Source organism: Quercus suber, unplaced genomic scaffold (assembly GCF_002906115.3).
Source record: "Quercus suber isolate HL8 unplaced genomic scaffold, Cork oak 2.0 scaffold_870, whole genome shotgun sequence".
NCBI lineage: Eukaryota > Viridiplantae > Streptophyta > Magnoliopsida > Fagales > Fagaceae > Quercus > Quercus suber.
The window spans coordinates 93,174-115,414 of NW_027070300.1; the positions used below are offsets into that span (position 1 = coordinate 93,174).

At 33.6% G+C, this 22,241-nt stretch overlaps 2 protein-coding genes and 1 pseudogene across 2 annotated transcripts; all 3 read left to right on the plus strand.

The window, feature by feature from the left end:
* The first annotated feature begins 5,701 nt into the window (after positions 1–5,701).
* LOC112013973 (uncharacterized) lies at positions 5,702–7,164 on the plus strand (annotated as a pseudogene).
* A 5,392-nt stretch (positions 7,165–12,556) lies between these two features.
* Positions 12,557–13,638, plus strand: LOC136065170 (putative F-box/FBD/LRR-repeat protein At1g78760). The gene is made up of 3 exons (XM_065767965.1): positions 12,557–13,046; positions 13,088–13,230; positions 13,294–13,638. Exons 1-3 carry the CDS (start codon positions 12,557–12,559, stop codon positions 13,636–13,638), a joined length of 978 nt encoding a protein of 325 aa, XP_065624037.1.
* Positions 13,639–17,358: 3,720 nt separating this feature from the next.
* LOC112013971 (putative F-box protein At1g49610) lies at positions 17,359–20,555 on the plus strand. Its single transcript, XM_024046354.2, has 3 exons — positions 17,359–18,502; positions 19,209–19,385; positions 20,047–20,555. Exons 1-3 carry the CDS (start codon positions 17,447–17,449, stop codon positions 20,356–20,358), a joined length of 1,545 nt encoding a protein of 514 aa, XP_023902122.2. The 5' UTR covers positions 17,359–17,446; the 3' UTR covers positions 20,359–20,555.
* Positions 20,556–22,241: the final 1,686 nt, after the last annotated feature.

Here is a 22,241-nt window from a genome sequence, read left to right on the forward strand (position 1 = left end):
GAGGAGTAAAAAACCCATGGCAAAGCATGTCTTTAATGCTCATTTTATAGACCTAAGAATCTCATGGAGTAGGGAATAAGCCCAAGCAAAAAAAGGGCCATGTGGCTCAACTAAAAGTGTTGAAATGGAGGCCAAGAGGCTTGAAAGTGGGCAACCATCCCTTGTTCATCCCTAACCATAATACAACTAGAGGCTCTTACAAAAGAACCAAGTCTTTGAGGATGAACTAGGGGTTGTCCCATCAATTTTCAGCCACACTCTACCTAACGTGAACAGTGCTTGAGGGCTGTCATATCAGCTGAAGTCTGAAGGATGATGGAACTTGATCATCTTCCTCAAGACTATACCTCCAGTGGAAGGAGAGTTGAAACCAAGTTATCCAAATCTGAACAAATTGATGCTATAAATATTAAAAACGTTCAAGACATAATTCATGTGCCAAGCCCATGAATCCTAAAGGAAAAAATTTAAGAACATGTGGTTTGGAGGACATAAAGGGATCTCCAGCGGAACTCCCTAAAGTGGACTAAGAATTTGACACCTGGCTTGGGGTGTTGAATCTTATTTCTTAGGGACCAAATCTCAGTTGCAGCATTAAGATTTGTTCTTGATACACTCCTTAATTAAGCTCAGCCCCAGAAATCCTGGCATTTAATGCAAAGCACTCTAAAATCCCATCATTACCCAAAGAAGCAAGGCAACCCCTAAAGTAAATCTCCTACTTCTGACCAAAAATCTCAAGAATCTTAACCTTGATTCATCAACTCTAATTAGTCATACGTTTTTGAATTCTTGTCAATTAATACTTCTCTAAAACCCCATTATAAAAACATACACACCTCAGCCCACGGGGGGAGCTACCCTCTTTGAAACTCTGGGTTTGTTTGCTATTTTGCTCGTGGTTTAGCTTCCCTCAAGCTCACCACTCATCATCTTTCCAAACTTATCTAATCTCAGATACTTTCTTCCTCCTTTCACACAATCATAGCCCATAAATGTCTCTCAACTAGTCATAAACAGACCACCACTCACAAAAAGCCTTAATCTTAGCATTAATCTCATCTCACTCAAAAAAGTTCACATTCATCTCATTCATGCCTTATAAATACATACTCACCAAAATCTTAGCTTAACACTGAGCTGGGGATCTTTCTCTCCCTTCATTTCGTCTTATTTTTCCTCTTTTATTTGTAACTGTGGAGCCTTTAATCCTTGTTTATTATTATTATGATAAATGTCATAATGTTTTGGATACTATGAAAGTTTTCTCTTATGTTAACTTAATAATAATAAAGAAAACATATGATTTTTACCATGTAAACACACTTCTTAACCTAGAATTACCTTATCGCTGGAGATAATACCGCACCGCTAGAAGACTAATTTGAACTATGATGCTATAAAAAGACTAATAATATAACAAACTAACAACGGTAACATGTTTATTGTGCTTTATTGTTATTTTCTTGTTAGGGTGCAGCCTCCATCGATCTCTTACTTGAGTGGACTTACACAACACTGAAAGCCTTTAGACTTTATTTCAAGGGCCCATTGTCAAGTTCCGACTTGGCTACCTCATATTCTATTTGGGAACATCAATATTTTTCTCTCAACATTTTGGCAACTCCGCTGGGGCGCCAACCATGGTGAAAGTCTATCATGCCCTCAAGGTTGCATAATAACCAACAAGAAGCAAGTCAACATGATATGTATTCATGTGTGTGTGTGTGTATATATATATACACGTACGTATATGTAAGTGAACACTCTATTTTCTTTCCTTCAAAAAAGAAACATTTTTTTTTTTTTAAAAAGGTGTCATTTGCGGTGAAAAAGGTGTCAAACACTTTTTTTTTTTTTTTTAAACAATAGCTGGCATCAACTAGCCCATAGTCACAATTATAGAATTCCTCTCATTAAAGCAAAATCGCTAATTCCAAGTTTTCAACTTTGTAAATTGTTATATGTAATGAATAAGTCTGAATTTATTTGCTTTTCATTTTTTAAAAACATTAATATATTCATTCTTTACTAATGTACCCATAAGGCCATTACATCGTTTTTAATATTTATATTATCATTTTTTGACAAATAAAAAATAAAAAAAATTAGTTGATTTTTCTGTAGTCCAAAGAAAATTTTTCTTAAAGAAAATATTATACCTAGTAAATATTATATTTATATATTTATTTATAAAAATAGTGCTAATCTCGAAATGGTACACTAGTATTGACCGGTACCAAAATATTTCATTTCTCTGGCCAAACCAAAACGGTTTTCGGTACGATATTGACTCCCTTGCTCAAAACCCCAAAACCCTAACCCTTAAATGCTCTTTATTAATGGCAGAGAGAGATCCAAGGACCACAGTCATGTCAAACTATCTCCCACCTTCAGTCCAGCCTCCCGCTATTGTCATAATATATGGGGCTGGGGAAATATTATTCTTGTGGTTGATTTGATGGTGTTTTTTTTTAGTGAGGTTGCATTCAAGACCCTATTGTCGTGCCTTTTTTTTTTTTTTTGGGTTTGTTGTTAAGTTTTTGAAATTATAAGTCTGCACTTAAATGCACATTTGCTTGTCTATTACTTGGACAAGTTGCGCATTTAATAATTATAGTTTAATCTAAATTCAAAAGTTGCCTATTATTGCATGGACATGTTTCCTTACCTTCAACTTAGATCTCATCACTCAAATTTTATGCTATTAATTAGCTATCAAAATATGCTCTGCCATCACACAAAGAAAAGTTTGGAAAGAGATCAGCATCTTTAAGGCCGAAGTGGAAGGTGACTCCTTGAACGTCATACAGGCCCTCAACAACCCAAGGCCCAATAGAACTTTGATGGGCCACATTATCAGTGATATTAAGTCCTTAGGTGCTGCCATGCAAAAGTGTGTTTTTATGCATACACGTAGGGGAGGCAATATGTTGGCCCACTCCCTTGCACAAAGAGCAGTTTTAGCTGCTGATACAGATGTGTGGTTAGAAGAACTACCACAAGATTTAGTTGATGTTTTTCAGTCTGATTTATCTGAATAAAATTGACTTACCTTTCTCTCAAAAAAAAAAAAAAAAAAAAAAAAAAAAAAAAAAAAAAGAAAAGTAAAAGAACATGTCATCTAATAGTTCCAATGTTACACACGACGAATACGTGTTAATGATAGACTTGACTCCCTTATATAATCAAGGTTTCATTTAATTTTGTTGCTTTTAATTTAAAGGTGTAAAAATATGTTGAAGAAGTTAATGATGGTGGTTGCAATGGAATAGTTGCTTTCTCTCTATACTAATACAGATATTCTTTACGTTTTTTCTATAGTAATAAATTCTTGGTTATCTTTTCGACATATTATACAATCTGTTAGATTTGGGAGAGCTTCAGACTATGGCCTGCACTTTAGGAGGTTCACTCTTTTATCTCTCAAGGGAGTAATTGAATTCATACTTGAGTAAAGCAAATGATGCAAAAATTTTACTGCAATGCGTGGAGACCAGAAAATAACAAAGGACTGAAATTACAGAGCATGTACTATGGTCTATAGAGCATCTGTATGTCTCTCATTTTTAATGATTTTATGTGTAAATTTTTTACAATTTTTCATACGAAATGTTTAATTACTTTCTTTATTTTACATTGGAGCCAATAGTTGAGATTAGACAAATATTTATCATCACAACATTTATTGGATTATTAAATACTAATCTTTATTTAATTTTTGTTTGATTGATATTTTCCAAGAAAATGTTAATGCTAAAACATGTTTCATATCGAATTTTTAAAATTGGAATCTTTATGTGTAATCTAAGAGGTTACAAAATTTATATTTGTAAAACATTCATATTAAATAATAAGTCATACTCAATAGTTTTCCCATGCATTGCATGGGTTAGCAACTAGTTTATCTAATTTATAAGTGGAATAAGCCCTAATTTTTAGGCCATATTTTAGTGGGAATTAGAGTTATATTTTTACCGAATTATCCTTTAGTTTAATCTCTACTTAAACATAAAGGTGTAAGGGTATTTTTGAACAAAAAAAAAAAAGAATTCTAAAGAGGTGAAACACCTTAAATAATAGCATAGTTAGTGAAATACAGTACATGTATATTATGGTAAACATCCGGATGGATACAATTTGGTATCTTTTAATAAAAGTACGTTTCAAAAATTCGGCAAAAAATATGTAAACGGACAAATAACAGTACGTGTGTAGTACAGGTACTAAACGTTTATTATTTTAAAAGTTCGTGTAAAAATTACGAAAGCATTTAGTATGTATATATATATACTCACATAGAGCATTCACATCAATTCGAGTTAAATTTTCTATATATTTTAGCATAAAAATCTACTTTTTCTATTTTACGTACTCATTTTTCAAAACATTCAATTAGAGTATCAATTTTACACTAGATTTTATTAAAATATCAAAAAAATTTAGTTGTTTTAATTGTTTCTCTTTATACACACACAACAATTACATTTTATTCTCTTCTTTCAACATCAGAATACGTAAAGAAATAATAAAAAAAACTAAATGCAAAATGAATAGTGTTAATGTAAATTTTAATAGTTATTGCAGTAATTATGTATTTTTACACAACTTTACTGTCTTTGCATTGTTTGATGTATGTGAATTTTAGACTTAGTTGACTATGACACAACATTTTCATCATAATTTTACAATAAAAACTAGATGTAAGCGATATTAGTAATGAACTCAGATGAAAATCGATAACAATGTATTATTTAAGTTTTGTCGTAAAATAATTGTGAAAATATAGTTTGTTGTACCACTATTTTAAAATTTTTTTTAAAAAAAAAATTATAGTTGATACTTTGTGTTTGACTGTAAGAGTAATACGTTTCATTTGGATTATTTTAATCCTTTTTATGTGTAGTGTAGTAGTGTCTCACTTCGTTTTTTTTTTTTTAGCAAAGTGTAGTGCCGTGTAGAGTGTCACTAGTCTTTGACGGCTGCGTTAAACTTTTTCCATCTTCTATACATGTCCGAATCTAACCAACCTTTTTTAACGTTTTTTTAACTTAAACACGTTCTCTACTTTTAGGCCTAAATAAACGCGTGTAATTCCGTAACTTTGATAACAAAACGGATGACGCGTGATTTACTAGAGTTTACGCCCGTACGTGAAGTAATCTTCTCTCTTATAAATCCCCATTGTTAAACCCTATTCACAAATCACAATCACAAATTCATAATCAAGATTCCCTTCTTCTCGGCCCACCCCAGATCAACACCAAAAGCACCACCACTACCTCCATCGAGTCCTCTGCAGTAGAAACCCTCCCCTCCACACCATCCCACGAAACCGTCCAGCGAGTCTAAAAAGCCTGGTCCTACCACCCTCTCACCACACTCAAACTCATCTGTAACCTCCGTGGTGTACGTGGCACTGGCAAATCCGACAAGCAACGGTTCTATACACCACCCTAAAATCCTAGCCCTCAATGCTAGATCCTTCGCCGACTTCGGTTACTTCAAAGACCTCCTGGAAACTAATTCTCGAAGGCGAGTCGGCATGCGAAATCGCCAAGAGAGAATGGGACCAGAGAAAAGGAGCCAAGGGCATAGGCAGAAGAATGCAAGGCAGGGGGAGAGTCACAAGCATAATGAATTTCCTCGCGAGAAAACGCCTCGCAAATATGAAAAAAAAAAAAAACCCAGAAGAATAAGACTTCAGAGTTGCCCAAGGAGTTGAGGGTTAAGCAGAATATCGCTAAAGTCAATCTTGAAAGAGAGCACGCAAGGACGATGAGAAAAGAACGGGTCTTGGCCATGGCCAAGAAAGATTTCGAGAGGTATAACGGGGATCTGGTTTATCGGTTCTTGCACGACGCCGTTTCTGATGTTTTTGCTCAGATGTTGAAGGCTGATATGCAAGCTTTGAATGAAGGAAAGCATAGAGATATCAGTCTTGCAGCGAAATGGTGCCCTACGATTGACTCGGCCTACGACAAGTCCTTGTTGATATGCGAGAGCATTGCTAAATAGGTTTTCCCTAAAGAGTCCAACCCAGAATATCAAACCCTAGAAGATGCTCACTATGCTTATAGAGTCCGAGATAGGTTGAGAAAGTAAGTTTTGGTTCCGCTCCATAAGGTTCTGGAACTCCCCGAAGTGTATATGGGTGCAAATATGTGGGAAACCTTGCCTTACAACCGTGTACCTTCTGTGGTAATGAAGAATTACAAGGAACACTTTCTGAAACACGACAAGAAGCGATTCCAGGAGTACCTCGAAAGCGTGAAGCGTAGTGAGGCAACAATCGCGGCGGGTGCGTTGCTCCCACATAAGATTATCGCTTCATTGAATGACAGCGATGGAGGACAGGTGGCGGAGCTTCAGTGGAAGAGAATGGTGGATGACTTGTTGAAGAAGGGCAATCTGAGTAACTGCATTGCGGTGTGTGACGTGTCGGAGAGTATGCATGGTGAGCCTATGAATGTTTGTGTGGCTCTAGGGTTGATGATCTCGGAGCTTAGTGAGGACCCATGGAAAGGTCAAGTGATAACTTTTGACACCAACGCTACCATTCAAATGGTTCAAGGAGATAGCCTGAGTGAAAAGACTCAATTTATCAGAAATATGAAGTGGGGTGGGAGCACCAATTTTCAGGCTGTGTTTGATCAGATTCTGGATGTGGCTGTTCAAACAGACTTCACTGAGGACCAACTTATACAGAAAGTGTTTGTTTTCAGTGATATGGAGTTTGATCAAGCATCCAGGCATCATCGGTATGGTGGATATAATAGTATGGATGATGATTCTTCGGATATGGATAGTGATGAGTCGGAGAGCGATGTGAATGCGAGGAGGCAGAGGCAGAATGAGGCTAGACGACAGCGAGAGAGAGATGCTAGGCTGAGGAGGTCAGGGAGGGAAACTGATTATGAGGTTATACAGAGAAAGTTTAGGGAGAAGGGGTACAATAAGGTGCCTGAGATTGTGTTTTGGAACCTTAGGAACTCTAAGGCCACTCCTGTTCCATCTGATCAGAGTGGGGTGGCTCTGGTGAGTGGGTTTTCTAAGAATTTGGTCAAGTTGTTCTTGGAAAATGGTGGGATTATCAACCCTGTTGCTGTCATGCACGAAGCTATCTCTGGAGAGATGTACCAGAAGCTTGCAGTTTATGATTAATGTACATGACTTTGTTTAGGAGTAGTAGTTGTTCATGTTAATTTTCCTACTTTCATCTTTAATGAAATAAATTTTGCATTAATTTTGACTATGGTTCATTGGAATTATCAGTTTATGATTCGGTAATCCCTTTTTGTGATCATTCTTGGCTATGATGTGATTAATTGTTGAATTGCCCGCATGTTCCTTTTAAATATGCAGTAGCTTATTCATTGCTGGATTTGCTTGTATAATATAATTTTTATCAGCTTTATAAGTTATATAATCAGCTCTATACAATTTTCAAGAATGGGCAGCAACATGGCTGAGGAGTTTCTGGTGTTTGATAATCCTCCTAGTCCTGATGTTTTGTATTTTGTCAATATGGATGCTGCTGGTGTTTTGTATAACAGGACTTCTAACTCTGCTGACTGATAGGGTGAGATAGTTCTGTTTGTATTTCCCCTTAACCAAAAAAAAAAAAAAACTTTATACAGTTTTTTCTATTTATTCCATTTTTTTATAAAATAAAACCCAAATTATTTTAACCCTAACGATCACATTCTCTTTAATATTTGCCTTAATACACTATCCAATGATGCCTATACAGTAATGCCATTTTCTCTTGTCTAATCTCTTTACTTTGCTTTGAATTTGGAGTAGTTTCATTCCAAGTTCTCTGAACTAAATATCAACTGAACTTTTGGTTTCATTAATGGCTTGTTGAACTGAGCGGATCAAAAGATCAAAAAAAAAAAAGACTTCACAGACAAGAAAACGTTGTTCTAATCAAATGCTATTGTTGGGTACTTGGGTCCAGCCCACTCTTGTCAAATTTCTTTAACGAGCTTGTCCCTTATGGAGAAGTGGTGCAAGGCGTGTGGAACACGCTGATGTTGACTGAAGGGAAATTGATAGCCACACAAATTGAGAAATAATAATGTTGCACGTTTGGGTCTCTTGGACAGTCTAATTCAAGTTGAATAGACAAAAGAGAGAAGGCGATTTCGGCCATTTTTGAGAGAAAAGAACTGAAGTAAAATAGAGAGACACACGTAGAGGCCTAGAGAAGCAATCAGAAAATATGGAGAGAAAACACAGTGAGAGTTGGTTAGAGTGAAAAAGAATAAAGAGAAATTTTTTTTTCTTTGCTAAGATAAATGGGTGGAGTTCCCTTGAAGTTTTTTTGGATGCTATGGTCATAAAGAGTTGAAGTATTTAAAGGAAATATCTTTTCTATTAGCTTTGTGGTGAGTTTTATTTATTGTTTCTCTGTTTTATTGTGAACTCAAATTTGTCATAAACTTCTCATCCAAAAAAAAAAAAAAAGTGTCATAAACTTGAGAGTTGCCATCTCTATTTTTCATTGGGGATGTTTCGGAACTGACCATGGCTTTTACCGCTACATATATACAAAAATGCTTTGATTCATTTATTTTAATTCATACATTCATACGCTTATATACACTTTCGTTTTTTCCCCCACAAATGCTATTGTTAGTCGTGTAAATGCTTTGATTGGATGATATGAAAAGCTCTAGGAAGTCTTGAAGAGTTAGATTTTTGACAGCTTGACCGAAGAGGGAATCATTTCTCATCTCAAGGATCCAATTTGGCATTATCACTATAAGTTCCATTCTGATATCTGTCCCTTTTTTTCAATATGAATGACTAGTTAACTTTTGTAAATAGTTCACTAATCGTTGATTTCTGTCCTTATTTTCGATATGAATGACTAGTTAATTATGTCAACGGTTCACTAATAGTTATAGAGATCGGTCTTTTTTGTCAATTGGTAACATGAAATGCTGTTCTCCAATTTTAAAATAAAAAAATAAAAAAAATCTTTTACATGTTATAAAATTGTTTGTTAATGTATTCTGCGCAGAATCGTGCTATCTGATTGAAGCATGATTAAGTTTTTAGAACATGAATTTCAAGGCCAAAGCAGATCACCTGATTGCAAGTATTTGATTATTTGTTTTCCAAAAAATAAAAGTATTTGATTATTTGGTCCTAAACAAAAAGAGAATTAAAAAGATGCTTGTTTTGATTGTATATAAAAAAAAAAAAAAAGTTAGAAACAAATCTTCTTATTTTGGTTCTTGTAAATATACCAAGTCATTTGATATTAGAGAGAGATGAATTAATAATTGATAGGAGTATTTGACAAATACAATTACAGAGTCTTTTAGTAACTTCTTTTCTTTTTTCTTTTTTTTTTTAAAACGAGTCTTGTAATAATCTTGGTATCACATATAAGATATAGAAATGGGTTCAAGTTACACCTCGTGTAACTCTTATAGAATTACACATTTTTTAAACCATTGATTTTCATTAGATCTAATGATTAAAAAACAATTAGTGACATGCCATATCTAATATCATTAAGGCATTAAATTCTCTTCTAAAAATAAACAAAAAGTCAATAAACACTTAATATACAGTTTTTTCTATTTATTCCATTTTTTTATAAAATAAAACCCAAATTATTTTAACCCTAACGATCACATTCTCTTTAATATTTGCCTTAATACACTATCCAATGATGCCTATACAGTAATGCCATTTTCTCTTGTCTAATCTCTTTACTTTGCTTTGAATTTGGAGTAGTTTCATTCCAAGTTCTCTGAACTAAATATCAACTGAACTTTTGGTTTCATTAATGGCTTGTTGAACTGAGCGGATCAAAAGATCAAAAAAAAAAAAGACTTCACAGACAAGAAAACGTTGTTCTAATCAAATGCTATTGTTGGGTACTTGGGTCCAGCCCACTCTTGTCAAATTTCTTTAACGAGCTTGTCCCTTATGGAGAAGTGGTGCAAGGCGTGTGGAACACGCTGATGTTGACTGAAGGGAAATTGATAGCCACACAAATTGAGAAATAATAATGTTGCACGTTTGGGTCTCTTGGACAGTCTAATTCAAGTTGAATAGACAAAAGAGAGAAGGCGATTTCGGCCATTTTTGAGAGAAAAGAACTGAAGTAAAATAGAGAGACACACGTAGAGGCCTAGAGAAGCAATCAGAAAATATGGAGAGAAAACACAGTGAGAGTTGGTTAGAGTGAAAAAGAATAAAGAGAAATTTTTTTTTTCTTTGCTAAGATAAATGGGTGGAGTTCCCTTGAAGTTTTTTTGGATGCTATGGTCATAAAGAGTTGAAGTATTTAAAGGAAATATCTTTTCTATTAGCTTTGTGGTGAGTTTTATTTATTGTTTCTCTGTTTTATTGTGAACTCAAATTTGTCATAAACTTCTCATCCAAAAAAAAAAAAAAAGTGTCATAAACTTGAGAGTTGCCATCTCTATTTTTCATTGGGGATGTTTCGGAACTGACCATGGCTTTTACCGCTACATATATACAAAAATGCTTTGATTCATTTATTTTAATTCATACATTCATACGCTTATATACACTTTCGTTTTTTCCCCCACAAATGCTATTGTTAGTCGTGTAAATGCTTTGATTGGATGATATGAAAAGCTCTAGGAAGTCTTGAAGAGTTAGATTTTTGACAGCTTGACCGAAGAGGGAATCATTTCTCATCTCAAGGATCCAATTTGGCATTATCACTATAAGTTCCATTCTGATATCTGTCCCTTTTTTTCAATATGAATGACTAGTTAACTTTTGTAAATAGTTCACTAATCGTTGATTTCTGTCCTTATTTTCGATATGAATGACTAGTTAAATTATGTCAACGGTTCACTAATAGTTATAGAGATCGGTCTTTTTTGTCAATTGGTAACATGAAATGCTGTTCTCCAATTTTAAAATAAAAAAATAAAAAAAATCTTTTACATGTTATAAAATTGTTTGTTAATGTATTCTGCGCAGAATCGTGCTATCTGATTGAAGCATGATTAAGTTTTTAGAACATGAATTTCAAGGCCAAAGCAGATCACCTGATTGCAAGTATTTGATTATTTGTTTTCCAAAAAATAAAAGTATTTGATTATTTGGTCCTAAACAAAAAGAGAATTAAAAAGATGCTTGTTTTGATTGTATATAAAAAAAAAAAAAAAAGTTAGAAACAAATCTTCTTATTTTGGTTCTTGTAAATATACCAAGTCATTTGATATTAGAGAGAGATGAATTAATAATTGATAGGAGTATTTGACAAATACAATTACAGAGTCTTTTAGTAACTTCTTTTCTTTTTTTCTTTTTTTTTTTTATAATAACGAGTCTTGTAATAATCTTGGTATCACATATAAGATATAGAAATGGGTTCAAGTTACACCTCGTGTAACTCTTATAGAATTACACATTTTTTAAACCATTGATTTTCATTAGATCTAATGATTAAAAAACAATTAGTGACATGCCATATCTAATATCATTAAGGCATTAAATTCTCTTCTAAAAATAACAAAAAGTCAATAAACACTTTCACCGTCCACCGTTTTCTTCTTCTGCTATCTTTCTCTCTTTCTCTCTCATCTACCAGTTACTCCATAAACTTGTCCAATGAACCGAATAAATCAACTAGGGAACTGATACATTGTAATTTTATTGGTATTAACGCAATTTTCCCCCTGCTCAGCGTTACATGTATTGAGTTTGCATACAAGGTATCGAAAAGCTACATAAAATCCTTTTAAAAGACTTATTAGAAGTAACACCATCACATGTATTGAGTTCACATACAGGGCATCTAACACAGAATAGCCACTAGACTGCAACATCTCTATAGTATCTTCATTTAATTGGAATTTTGGGTGGAGGGTATAACTTCTCTGTTAGGAATACAGAGAGTCAAAGAAAAAAGCACCAATTCGCATCCAATCTAACATTCCCACTAGTCACAGGGAATGTTGTTTGTTACTTATATATGTTTACTTCAGGAGAATTGTCAAATAAAAAATTAATTCAATCGTTGCCAATTTCACTGAAATCTATTTACACAGATGCATATAATTCACATCTAACTGAAAAGATGAAAAATGCTAATGCTTTATCCCTTGTTGATTTATTTGGTTCATTGGAGGAGTTTATGGAGGTCTTGGTAGATGAGTCATGAGAGAGAAAGAAAGAGAGATAGAAGAAGAAGAAGAAAACGGTGGGGGTGAGTATTAATTGACTTTTTGTTTATTTTAGAAGAAAATTTAATGACTTAATGATATTAGATATGGCATGTCACTAGTGTTTTTTTAACCGTTAGATTTAATAAAAATCAACGGTTTAAAAAATGTGTAATTTTATAAGAGTTACATCAGGTGTAACTTGAACTCATCTCTAAGATATAAATGTAAATTACCAAATTTACATTATTGTACGTTCAAATGGGTACACTTTTTAATAAAAATGTTTTTTGTTTTTTGTTTTTTGTTTTGTAGGGAGGAAGAATAGAATTTCAGAGAACTGAGAAGTCTCCGCATCTCACTATTCGCTATTGAGCTGAGTGAGAATGGAGGAAGAAAGCAATGGTTCTAGCGAAAGAAGCTCAACTTCAAGCGAAGAGAGCGCTCCCTATTTCCCTCACCAGTCCACTGATAATTCCAGCCATGGCATTAATTCTCAAGAAGAAGAAGAATCAAGCGATGATCATCGAAACAAGCGTCGCAAACATGCACCAGTCTCAGAAGAAGATCGAATCAGCACCTTACCTGACTCGATTCTCCTCAAAATTCTCTCTTCTCTGTGCATTAAAGACGCTGTCGTAACAGGCGTTTTATCCAAAAGATGGGCCTTTCTTTGGACTTCCGTTCCCTCTCTACGTTTCACACATACTTACTTCATAAGCTCCGTCTATTACGCCAATGCCGTTGATAATGTCCTGCTTCTACACAGAGCTCTGAAACTCACAAATTTCTCCGTCCAATTCCAGTACATGCCAGACCTAAAGCCTCGCATCAATCTTTGGGTTCGTTTCGCCACAACTGCCAAGGTAGACCAACGTAGTTTACGTTTATCATCTTGGTTTTACAAATTGCCCCAGCATCTCTAGTAGAGATTCTCTACGCCAATGAGTTTGTTTCTGAGTTGGATTTTAGATTATGCAAAATTAAGCCTACTGGGTTAGTACGTTGGAGTTCACTCAAGCGCTTGTGTTTTGGGTACGTGCCTTTGCGCGAAGATGTGGTAAATAAAGTGTTACTGGGTAGTCCTAGAATTGAATTCTTGAAATTGCATAATTGTTATCAGTTTAATCGGCTGGATATTGTGTCCGAGAGTTTGAAAAAATTGGTGATAGATTGTTATCCTGCAGAGCCGGACTTGGGTGACTTGGAATTGGAAATTGTTGCTCCAAAGATCGAGTCTTTAGAAATTATAGGGGATTTTTTTAGTATGGCGAAGTTTCAGATAAAGAATGCGTCGGCATTAGTTGAGGTTAGGGTTGATTTCGAAATACCAATGGAATATGAAGATGAAGAGCAGGAGTATCATTATAAGGACTGTGAAAACGTTGTGAGAGAACTTTTTGAGAGTCTGCATCAAGTCAAGAAATTTATTGTTGGCAAATGGTGTCTCATGGTTGTTTCTTCTTGATTACTCTCTATTATCATTTACTTTCTTTTCATCGTTTCGTTTGTCATTTGCAACACTTCATGTTTTTCTTGATTACTAATGTTGATTTCCATTTGCAGAGGCATGAATGTATCAAGATTGTGTCTTTTTTATTTTTGGTAGTCTTATTGCTTAGCTAGACTATAGAATAATGCACAGCATCTTAGTTCTCTTTTTAGTGACAAGTTATTGTACAATTTGATTTTGCATTAAAGAAGTTATATAAATACCAAAAGGAAAAATCATTTTGTGATTTATAAGAGTATTGGAAAATTACCATACTTTCGTGTGAGTTGGCTCAGGCTTAGCCAACACCTAAAAAATTGAGATTATGGTTGTTGTTGGTTGGACTATTTCTGCTGAGCATCTTGATTTTAATACAAGTTGTAGTCAATCAATAATTAAAGGAAATTATAATATTGGTTCAATTTCATGAGTTGATCTATTTAGTTATATACACTGCTTTTAGTTTCATGATGAGGTGTAGGGCACCAATGCTTTAGTGCCAAATAATGATTCTTCATAATTATTTGTCAACTAAAAATCAAGGTTCCAAAAAGGCCTCTTTTATTTATTTGTCATATAGGATATATTGACATTTATTTATGTTAGTGTTCTTGTGAAAAATGTTAGCTAAATTGTTCTCTGGCTATGTAAATTACAATTGGTCATGTGTTTATTCTAATGTTCACTTTACCTTATTGTGTTCTGCCTTTTACTTTGATGGATGTAGGTTCTATCTATAATGTCAGTGAAGCATCTGTCTCCTCCATTGTAAAATTGCAAATATCTAACGGTGAAAACAAGCATGGAAAAATGGGATCTTCCTGGAATTGCAAGCCTGCTTCAAAGTTCACCTTATGTGGAGACATTGGTTATAGATATCATATCCTCTTACCACGAGTCGGAGGTTTGTTTTTCTTGGTCCAATTTCTTGGATGTCATATGAAAGGAAGTTTAATGAATATTAAAGATAATACTTTTATATATATATATATAATTGATTTTAATGTGTCTTTAGCCCAAAATCCAAAATCACCTATACATGAAAATAGCCTCTAATACTTACACCCCCCCCCCCCCGGGGGAAAAGTCTAAATACTGTACAAGAGTGTCTCTTCAGAGTCCTGGAACAGCAACCCAAGTTTTAGTCACTACCCTTTGATAGATTTCCGAATCCTAGTATTCCTTTTCTCATTAAAAACCCTATAATCCTCATTTCTTACTATTTTTCAGTCTTTTTCCTTCCAAAACCTAACCTTAAATCCTCATAATCAAAGATGTTCAAAGCTAACTACCATTCTCCTGCACCAACTCCTTTATAACATGACAAGATATCATAATTTAAAAAGGAATTTCAAAACATGCTAATGTACTTTTATTTTGCAGTTTCTGGTAAGAAGCTATGATGAAGTGATCCATTGGAAATCAAAGGAGGTCTATTTCAAGTCTTTGCTACAATGCCTCAAGACTGTCATGATTTTTGGTTTTAGAAAATGTTTCCACACAAAGAAAGTGTTCATTTTAGTGGTTGAATTTCTACTTATGAATGCAAAGGTATTGGAGAATTTGATTATCACTGAACCACGGGTTATGCAAAATGAAACACGTAATATGCTATTTAAATATCTACAAGTGTTTCAAAAGTTGTTAAGCTTACCCAGATCCTCTTCTCAAGCGGTGGTTAAATTCCCATTTCAAGAAAATCTTTTTAAGTTGTTAAGTGCTTGTAAATGATGAAATTCTCATAAATAAATTGTATTTATGCTAGTCTGGTTCAATGAACTAAAATCTTGCTATGATAATCTTTAGCTTCCAATTTCTTGTAACTTGCTTTAAGATAGTGTTAATGGTTATGACGTTATTTTGCTTATGACGTTTTTGATTTGAATTTAATCACTTTGCAGTTTCAAACTCTCAATGTTATTTTCAGATATTTCCAATATCTTCTTGTTCTTTTATTTTTTTCACAATATGCTTATAATGATTTTTTGTTTCCGTTTGGTTTATGGTCTAGCAACAATGCAGTTTAAACTACTATTTGAGCTGCACTTATAAGTTAGCTAATTACTTATTACCAAATTTATTTAGGAACAAAAAGAAGATTTTTTATTTTGAATAAAAAACGTATGCACACACAACGCATCAACTATGCCAAGAATATAGAAACAGAAAATCCAAATCCAAATCCAATGCGAAAAAAAAAAAAAAAAAAAAGTTCTTGTAAATTCATATTATTATACATTCATTGAATTATCTTAAGGTAAAAATGTGTGTGTGTTTTTAATAATTTTCCTGTTATAACCACTTAAAAAAAAAAAACTATATATAAATTTATATTTATACATTCATTGGATATCATAAGGCAAAAGTGTGTTATTTTTTTTAGGAAAGTTTAGACGCCACTTTCATGAAAAATATAAAAAGTTGTCAACAATATTTATTATTTTATCATTTTTCTAATAAAATGTTTTTAAAAATAACTCCTAAACCAATACTTTAAGGGCATTTATTATCATTTTCCTTTTTTATAAAATGCTGGAGTTACAAATTATTTAACAAATTACTTTTGAAAACAGCAGTTACTGTGGAAAAAATATTTTATATCATATCAAAATCTAATAAACAAGAGATATGTGTGCAAAAATAACTACCCATTAACACATGTCTTTCATTTGTTAGTAAGTTAGTTATTTTTTGCTAACATGTTTTACATTTATTAGATTTTAATACCATTAACGTTGTATCATTTGATACCAAACGGAGAGAGCTAGAGAAGCAATCCAAAAATATAAAGAAACACCGTGAGAGTGAGTTAGAGTGAAAAAGAAAAAGTGACATTAGATTATGATTGTCTTTAATTTTACCATGAGGCCAAAACAACAAAATTCATTTTTGGCAAGCAGGATTTGAACCAAAGTAGTTGGTAGAATAGATATATACTACTATATACTTTTTTTTTTTTTTTGGAATACTAAATATTTTTTAACATATACACAAGGGGAGAGGGAGAAATTTTTTAAATAGTACTGTTTATTAACACAATCATAATAAATGCTCATTAATAATCAAATTTTATATAAATGTTTGTGGAGTGTGGGAGGTAAGGGTTAGGTTTAAGTCTCTAATAAATAATTTTACACGTATATTCACTTAAATTATGACAAAATAGAATTTCTATCTTAATTTAAAAAAAAAAAAAATTGCATGGATTACAGGTTAATTAGTCCTGCTAAGCTTTTTCTTACATCCCTTACTCAAACAAATATAATTCACATAATTTTTTTTATTATTTAAAATAGAGAGTTTAATATTCATTTTAAAAATCTCCCTTTTTATTTTATTTTTTATCTTACCTATTTACTCTTCAAAACAATTCATTTCATATTTTTATTTTACAATACATTTTATTAAAATATCAAACTTTTTTATTTAATTTTTTTATAATTTTTTTAAATTATTTCTCTCTCTCCCCACAAATTAATCACAATCTATTTTCTTTCTTTATTTTTTGACAAAATAAATAAATAAAAAATTTAAATGAAAAATAAATAATACTAATGTAAATTTATTATAAAAAATTTGTAAATTAATACAATTATACTTTGATTTGGGTCATTTTTAAACAAAATTGTGTAATTTTTCTTCTTCTACTTCTTCTTCTTTATTTTTTTATTTTATTTTTATTTTATCCAAAATGAGTGCTTTACTGCTATTGGGGAGGAAGAATGGAATTTCAGAGAACTGAGAAGCGTCCGCATCTCACCACTCACCATTGAGCTGAGTGAGAATGGAGGAAGAAAGCTATGGTTCTAGCGAAAGAAGCTCAACTTCCAGCGAAGAGAGCGCGCCCTATTCCACTGATAATTCCAGCCATGCTACAAACCCCAAGAATTCTGAAGAAGAAGAAGAAGAGTCAAGCTCAAGCGATGATTATCCAAGCAAGCGCCGCAAACTTGGACCAATCGTAGAAGAAGAAGATCGAATCAGCACCTTACCTGACTCCATCCTCCTCACCATTCTCTCCTCTTTGTGCGCTAAAGACGCTGTCAGAACAGGCGTTTTATCCAAAAGATGGGCCTATCTCTGGACCTTCGTTCCCTCTCTCCGTTTCACAGATTATTACTTCCGACACGCCGCCGATCGCGCCAATTTTGTGGATAATGTCCTGCTCCTACACAGAGCTTCGAAACTCACAAATTTCTCCGTCGAAGTCGAGTACAATCCAGAGCTAAAGCCTCGTGTCGATCTTTGGGTTCGTTTCGCCACAACTGCCAAGGTAGACCAACTTAGTCTACTTTTATCATCTTGTTTTTACAAATTGCCCCAGCATCTCTACGCCAATGAGTTTGTTTCTGAGTTGAATTTTAGAGCTTGCGAAATTAAGCCTAACGGGTTAGTACGTTGGAGTTCACTCAAGCGCTTGTGTCTTTGGAATTTGGCTTTGCACCAAGATGTGCTAAATAAAGTGTTATTGGGTAGTCCTAGACTTGAATTCTTGGAATTGCGTAATTGTGATAAGTTTAATCGGTTGGATATAGTGTCCGAGAGTTTGAAAAAATTGGTGATGGATTCTTATGATGAAGACTACCCGTTGGAATTGGAAATTGTTGCTCCAAAGATCGAGTCTTTAGAGATTATAGGGGATTTTTATGGTATGAAGAAGTGCCAGATAAAGAACGCTTCGGCATTAGTTGAGGTTAGGGTTGATTTCGTAATAAGGATGGAATATGAAGATGAAGAGCAGGAGGAGGATCACTATAAGAACTGTGAAAACGTTGTGAGGGAACTTTTTGAGAGTCTAAATCAAGTCAAGAAACTTATTGTTGGCAGATGGTGTCTCAAGGTTGGTTTTTCTTGATTACTCTTATCATTTTTTTTTTTCTTTTAATTGTTTCGATTGTCATATGAAACACTTAATGTTTTTCTTGATTGCCAATGTTGATTTCCATTTGCAGAGACATGACTGTATCTAGATTGTATTGTTGGCGGTCCCATTGCTTAGCTAGGCTTGAATATAGAATAATGCACAGCGTCTAGTGCTCTTTTTAGTGACAAGTTACTAATACCAAAGGGAAAAATCATTCTTTAATTTATAAAGAGTATTCGAAAATTACCTTACTCTCTCTATTGTGAGTTGGGTTTTTGTTGTTGTCGGTCTGACTTTTTCTGCCTAACATCTTGATTATAACATGAGTTGTAGTCAATCAATAATTAAAGGAAATTATAGTATTGGTCCGATTTCATGAGTTGATCTATTGAGTTATATACACTGCTTCTAGTTTCATGATGAGGTGTAGCCGTGTAGGACACTTGCTTTCGTGCCAAATAATGATTCTTCATGATGATTTGTCAACTATAAATCAAGGTTCCAAAAAGGCCTCTTTTATTTTATTGTCATATAGGATGTATTGACATTTATTTAAGTTAGCGTTCTGGAAAACATGTTAGCTAAATTGTTCTCTGGCGATGTATATTACAATTGGTCGTGTGGTTTATTCTATTGTTCACTTTACCTCATTGTGTTCTTCCTTTTACTTTGATGGACGTAGGTTCTGTCTATAATGTCAGTGAAACATCTGTCTTCTCCAGTGTTAAATTGCAAATGTCTAACGATGAAAACAAGCATGGAAAAATGGGATCTTCCTGGCATTGCAAGCCTGCTTCAAAATTCGCCTTATGTGGAGACATTGGTTATAGATATCATATTCTCCAACCACGACTTAGAGGTTTGTTTTTCTTGGTCCAATTTCCTGGATGTCATATCATGGGAACTTTAATGAAGATAATACTAAAATATAAACAATATATATATATATATAAAATATAATATAATATAACATTTAGTTTAATGTGTCTATTAAGGAAGTAATAAGGGCCATGATTTTAAATAGAATAAAATGAAAGAAAAGAATACGTGTGACCCTTCAAGATCATGACACATGTCCAAAAGTGGACACATATCGTAATCCTAATGGGTCCAGTGCACAAAAGCACTAGACCCAATCTTTGCTCATTGATTTATCACCGTTTAAACCCCAAGATCCTAAATCACCTATCCATGAAAGTAGCCTCAAATACCGCCATGAAAAGGCTAAATACTGTGCTTGAGTTACTCTTCATTGTCCTAGAACAGCAACCCAAGTTTTAGTCATTAGCCTTTGTTGGATTTCCAAATCCTACTATTCCCATTGTCATTAGAAACCCTATAATCCTCATTTCTTCCTATTTTCCAGCCATTTTCCTTCCAAAGCCGCCTAACCTTAAATCCTCAAAATCAAAATGTCCAAAGCTAACTCCCTTTTCCTGCTCCAACTCCTTTATAACATGACAAGATACCATAATTTAAAAGTCAACTTCAAAATGAGCTAATGTACTTCTATTTTGCAGTTTCTAGATAGAATCTATGATGAAGTGAACCATTGGAAATCAAAAGAGGTCTATTTCAAGTCTTTGCTACAATGCCTCAAGACTGTCAAGATTTTTGGTTTTGGAGAAAGGTTCCACACAAAGGATGTATTCATTTTAGTTGTAGAATTTCTACTTAAGAATGCAAAGGTACTGGAGAAGATGGTTATCACTGAACCATGGGTTATGCAAAATGGAATACATAATATGCAACTTAAATTTCTACAAGTGTCTCAAAAGTTGTTAAGCTTCCCCAGAATCTCTCCTCATGCAGTGGTTATATTCCCATTTTAGTAAAATCATTTTAAGTTGTTTGATGCTCTTAAATGATGAAATTCTCATAAATAAATTGTAGTTATGTAGATTAGTCTAGTTCAATGAACTAAAATCTTGCTATGATTTGCTCTAGCTTCCAATTTCATGTACTTATGTTTTCATTGTGATGTTAAACTTGCTTTAAGATGCTAAATATCAATGGTTATGTTGCTTAAGTTCCATCTCAATTAAAGGCACTTCAACATGTTTGGTTGTGTTGGCAGAGGAACTGACCAATGCATATATTTTTGGCTAAATACCAATACATCTCATTATCAATACAAAATGAAACACAATGAAATTAGATTAGCTGGAGGTGCTGCCTGTGCTTGTTGGAAGTATTGCAGTAGCTGCATTTTCTTTTTTCACTGCTAAGGTAGACCAACTTAGTCTATGTTTATCAGCTCCTCATTTAAACCCTTATGGAAATGATGGATACACATTGCCGCAGCGTCTCTATGCTGATGAATTTGTTTCTGAATTGGATTTTCATTTCTGCGAAACTAAGCCTAAAGGGTTAGTGGGTTGGAGTTCACTCAAGTGCTTGTGTATTGGGTACACGGCCTTGTTTGAAGACATGATAAATAAAGTGTTAATGGGCAGTCCTAGAATTGAATTCTTGAAATTGCAAAATTTTATTGACTTTAATTGGTTTGATATATTGTCGGAGAGTTTGAGAAAACTGGTGATATATTCTTGTTATTCAAAATGCCATGAGCCGATAGAATTGGAAATTGTGGCTCCAAAGATTGAGTCTTTGGAAATTCTGGGGAATTTTTATGGTAAGAAGTGTGAGGTAAAAGGACGGGTCAGCATTGGCTGAGGTTAAGCTTGATTTCGAAATATCGATAGATTATGAAGTGACGAGGAGGAGGAAGTTCGTAAGGACAGTGTAGAAGTTGTGAGTGAACTTCTTGAGAATCTGCATCAAGTGAAGAAACTTATTGTTGGCAAATGGTGTCTAAAGGTTGGTTTTTCTTGATTACTCTTTCCTCTCTATCATTTTTTTTTTCAGCAATACTTCATGCTTTTCTTGACTGTTAATGTTGATTACCATTTGCAGAGACATGAATGTATCAACGTTATATGATTTGTTGGTAGTCTCATTGCTTTGCTAGGCCTGAATATAGAATAAAACACAGCATCTGGTGCTCTTTTTAGAGACAAGTTACTGTACAATTTGATTTCGCTTAATATTGTTTGGTTGCATTAGTTAATACAACTATATAGGTAGTTAAATTCACCTCACTATACCTAAATTTTTCCATTCTTTTAATATATTTCAAGAAGAGAGCGAGTTGATGAAGAGGACCTTCTTTGCATATTCTACTTTTATAGTTGTTCTCTTTTTCTACGTATTTAGGCATGTTTCTAATTAGTGAGATAAGAATTGTATCTCAGGCTGTAACGTATAAATGAAAAATGGTCATGGTGACATTGACAGTATGATTCTTGAAATGGGAAAATATATAGAACTATCACTTTAAATTCTTCTCTAATAGTGAACTGCCTAGAAGAGCTTGGTATCCATGGCATTTTTGTTTTCCTGTGGTTGTTTGATTTGGAGAATTTTTAGTAACTTATTCTTTTTAGAATTTGAGCCTTGATTTGATGGCAAGTGTTTTCCACAAAAAGGGTATTGGGTTTGATTTCGGGAGTCATCCTCTTCTATGAATTGATATAATGCTTGTTACCTTAACCTTTCTTAAACCTGCGCAAAAGTGGAAACTCTGTTTATTGAGTAAGACCTTTTTAGTGACTTAATTTTTTTAAGGTGTGTATCACATTTTGACAATTCCATCTAGTTGGGTTATTTCATATAAGATCTGATACCCCTAGTTATGTTACAGTGGGAATTTGGT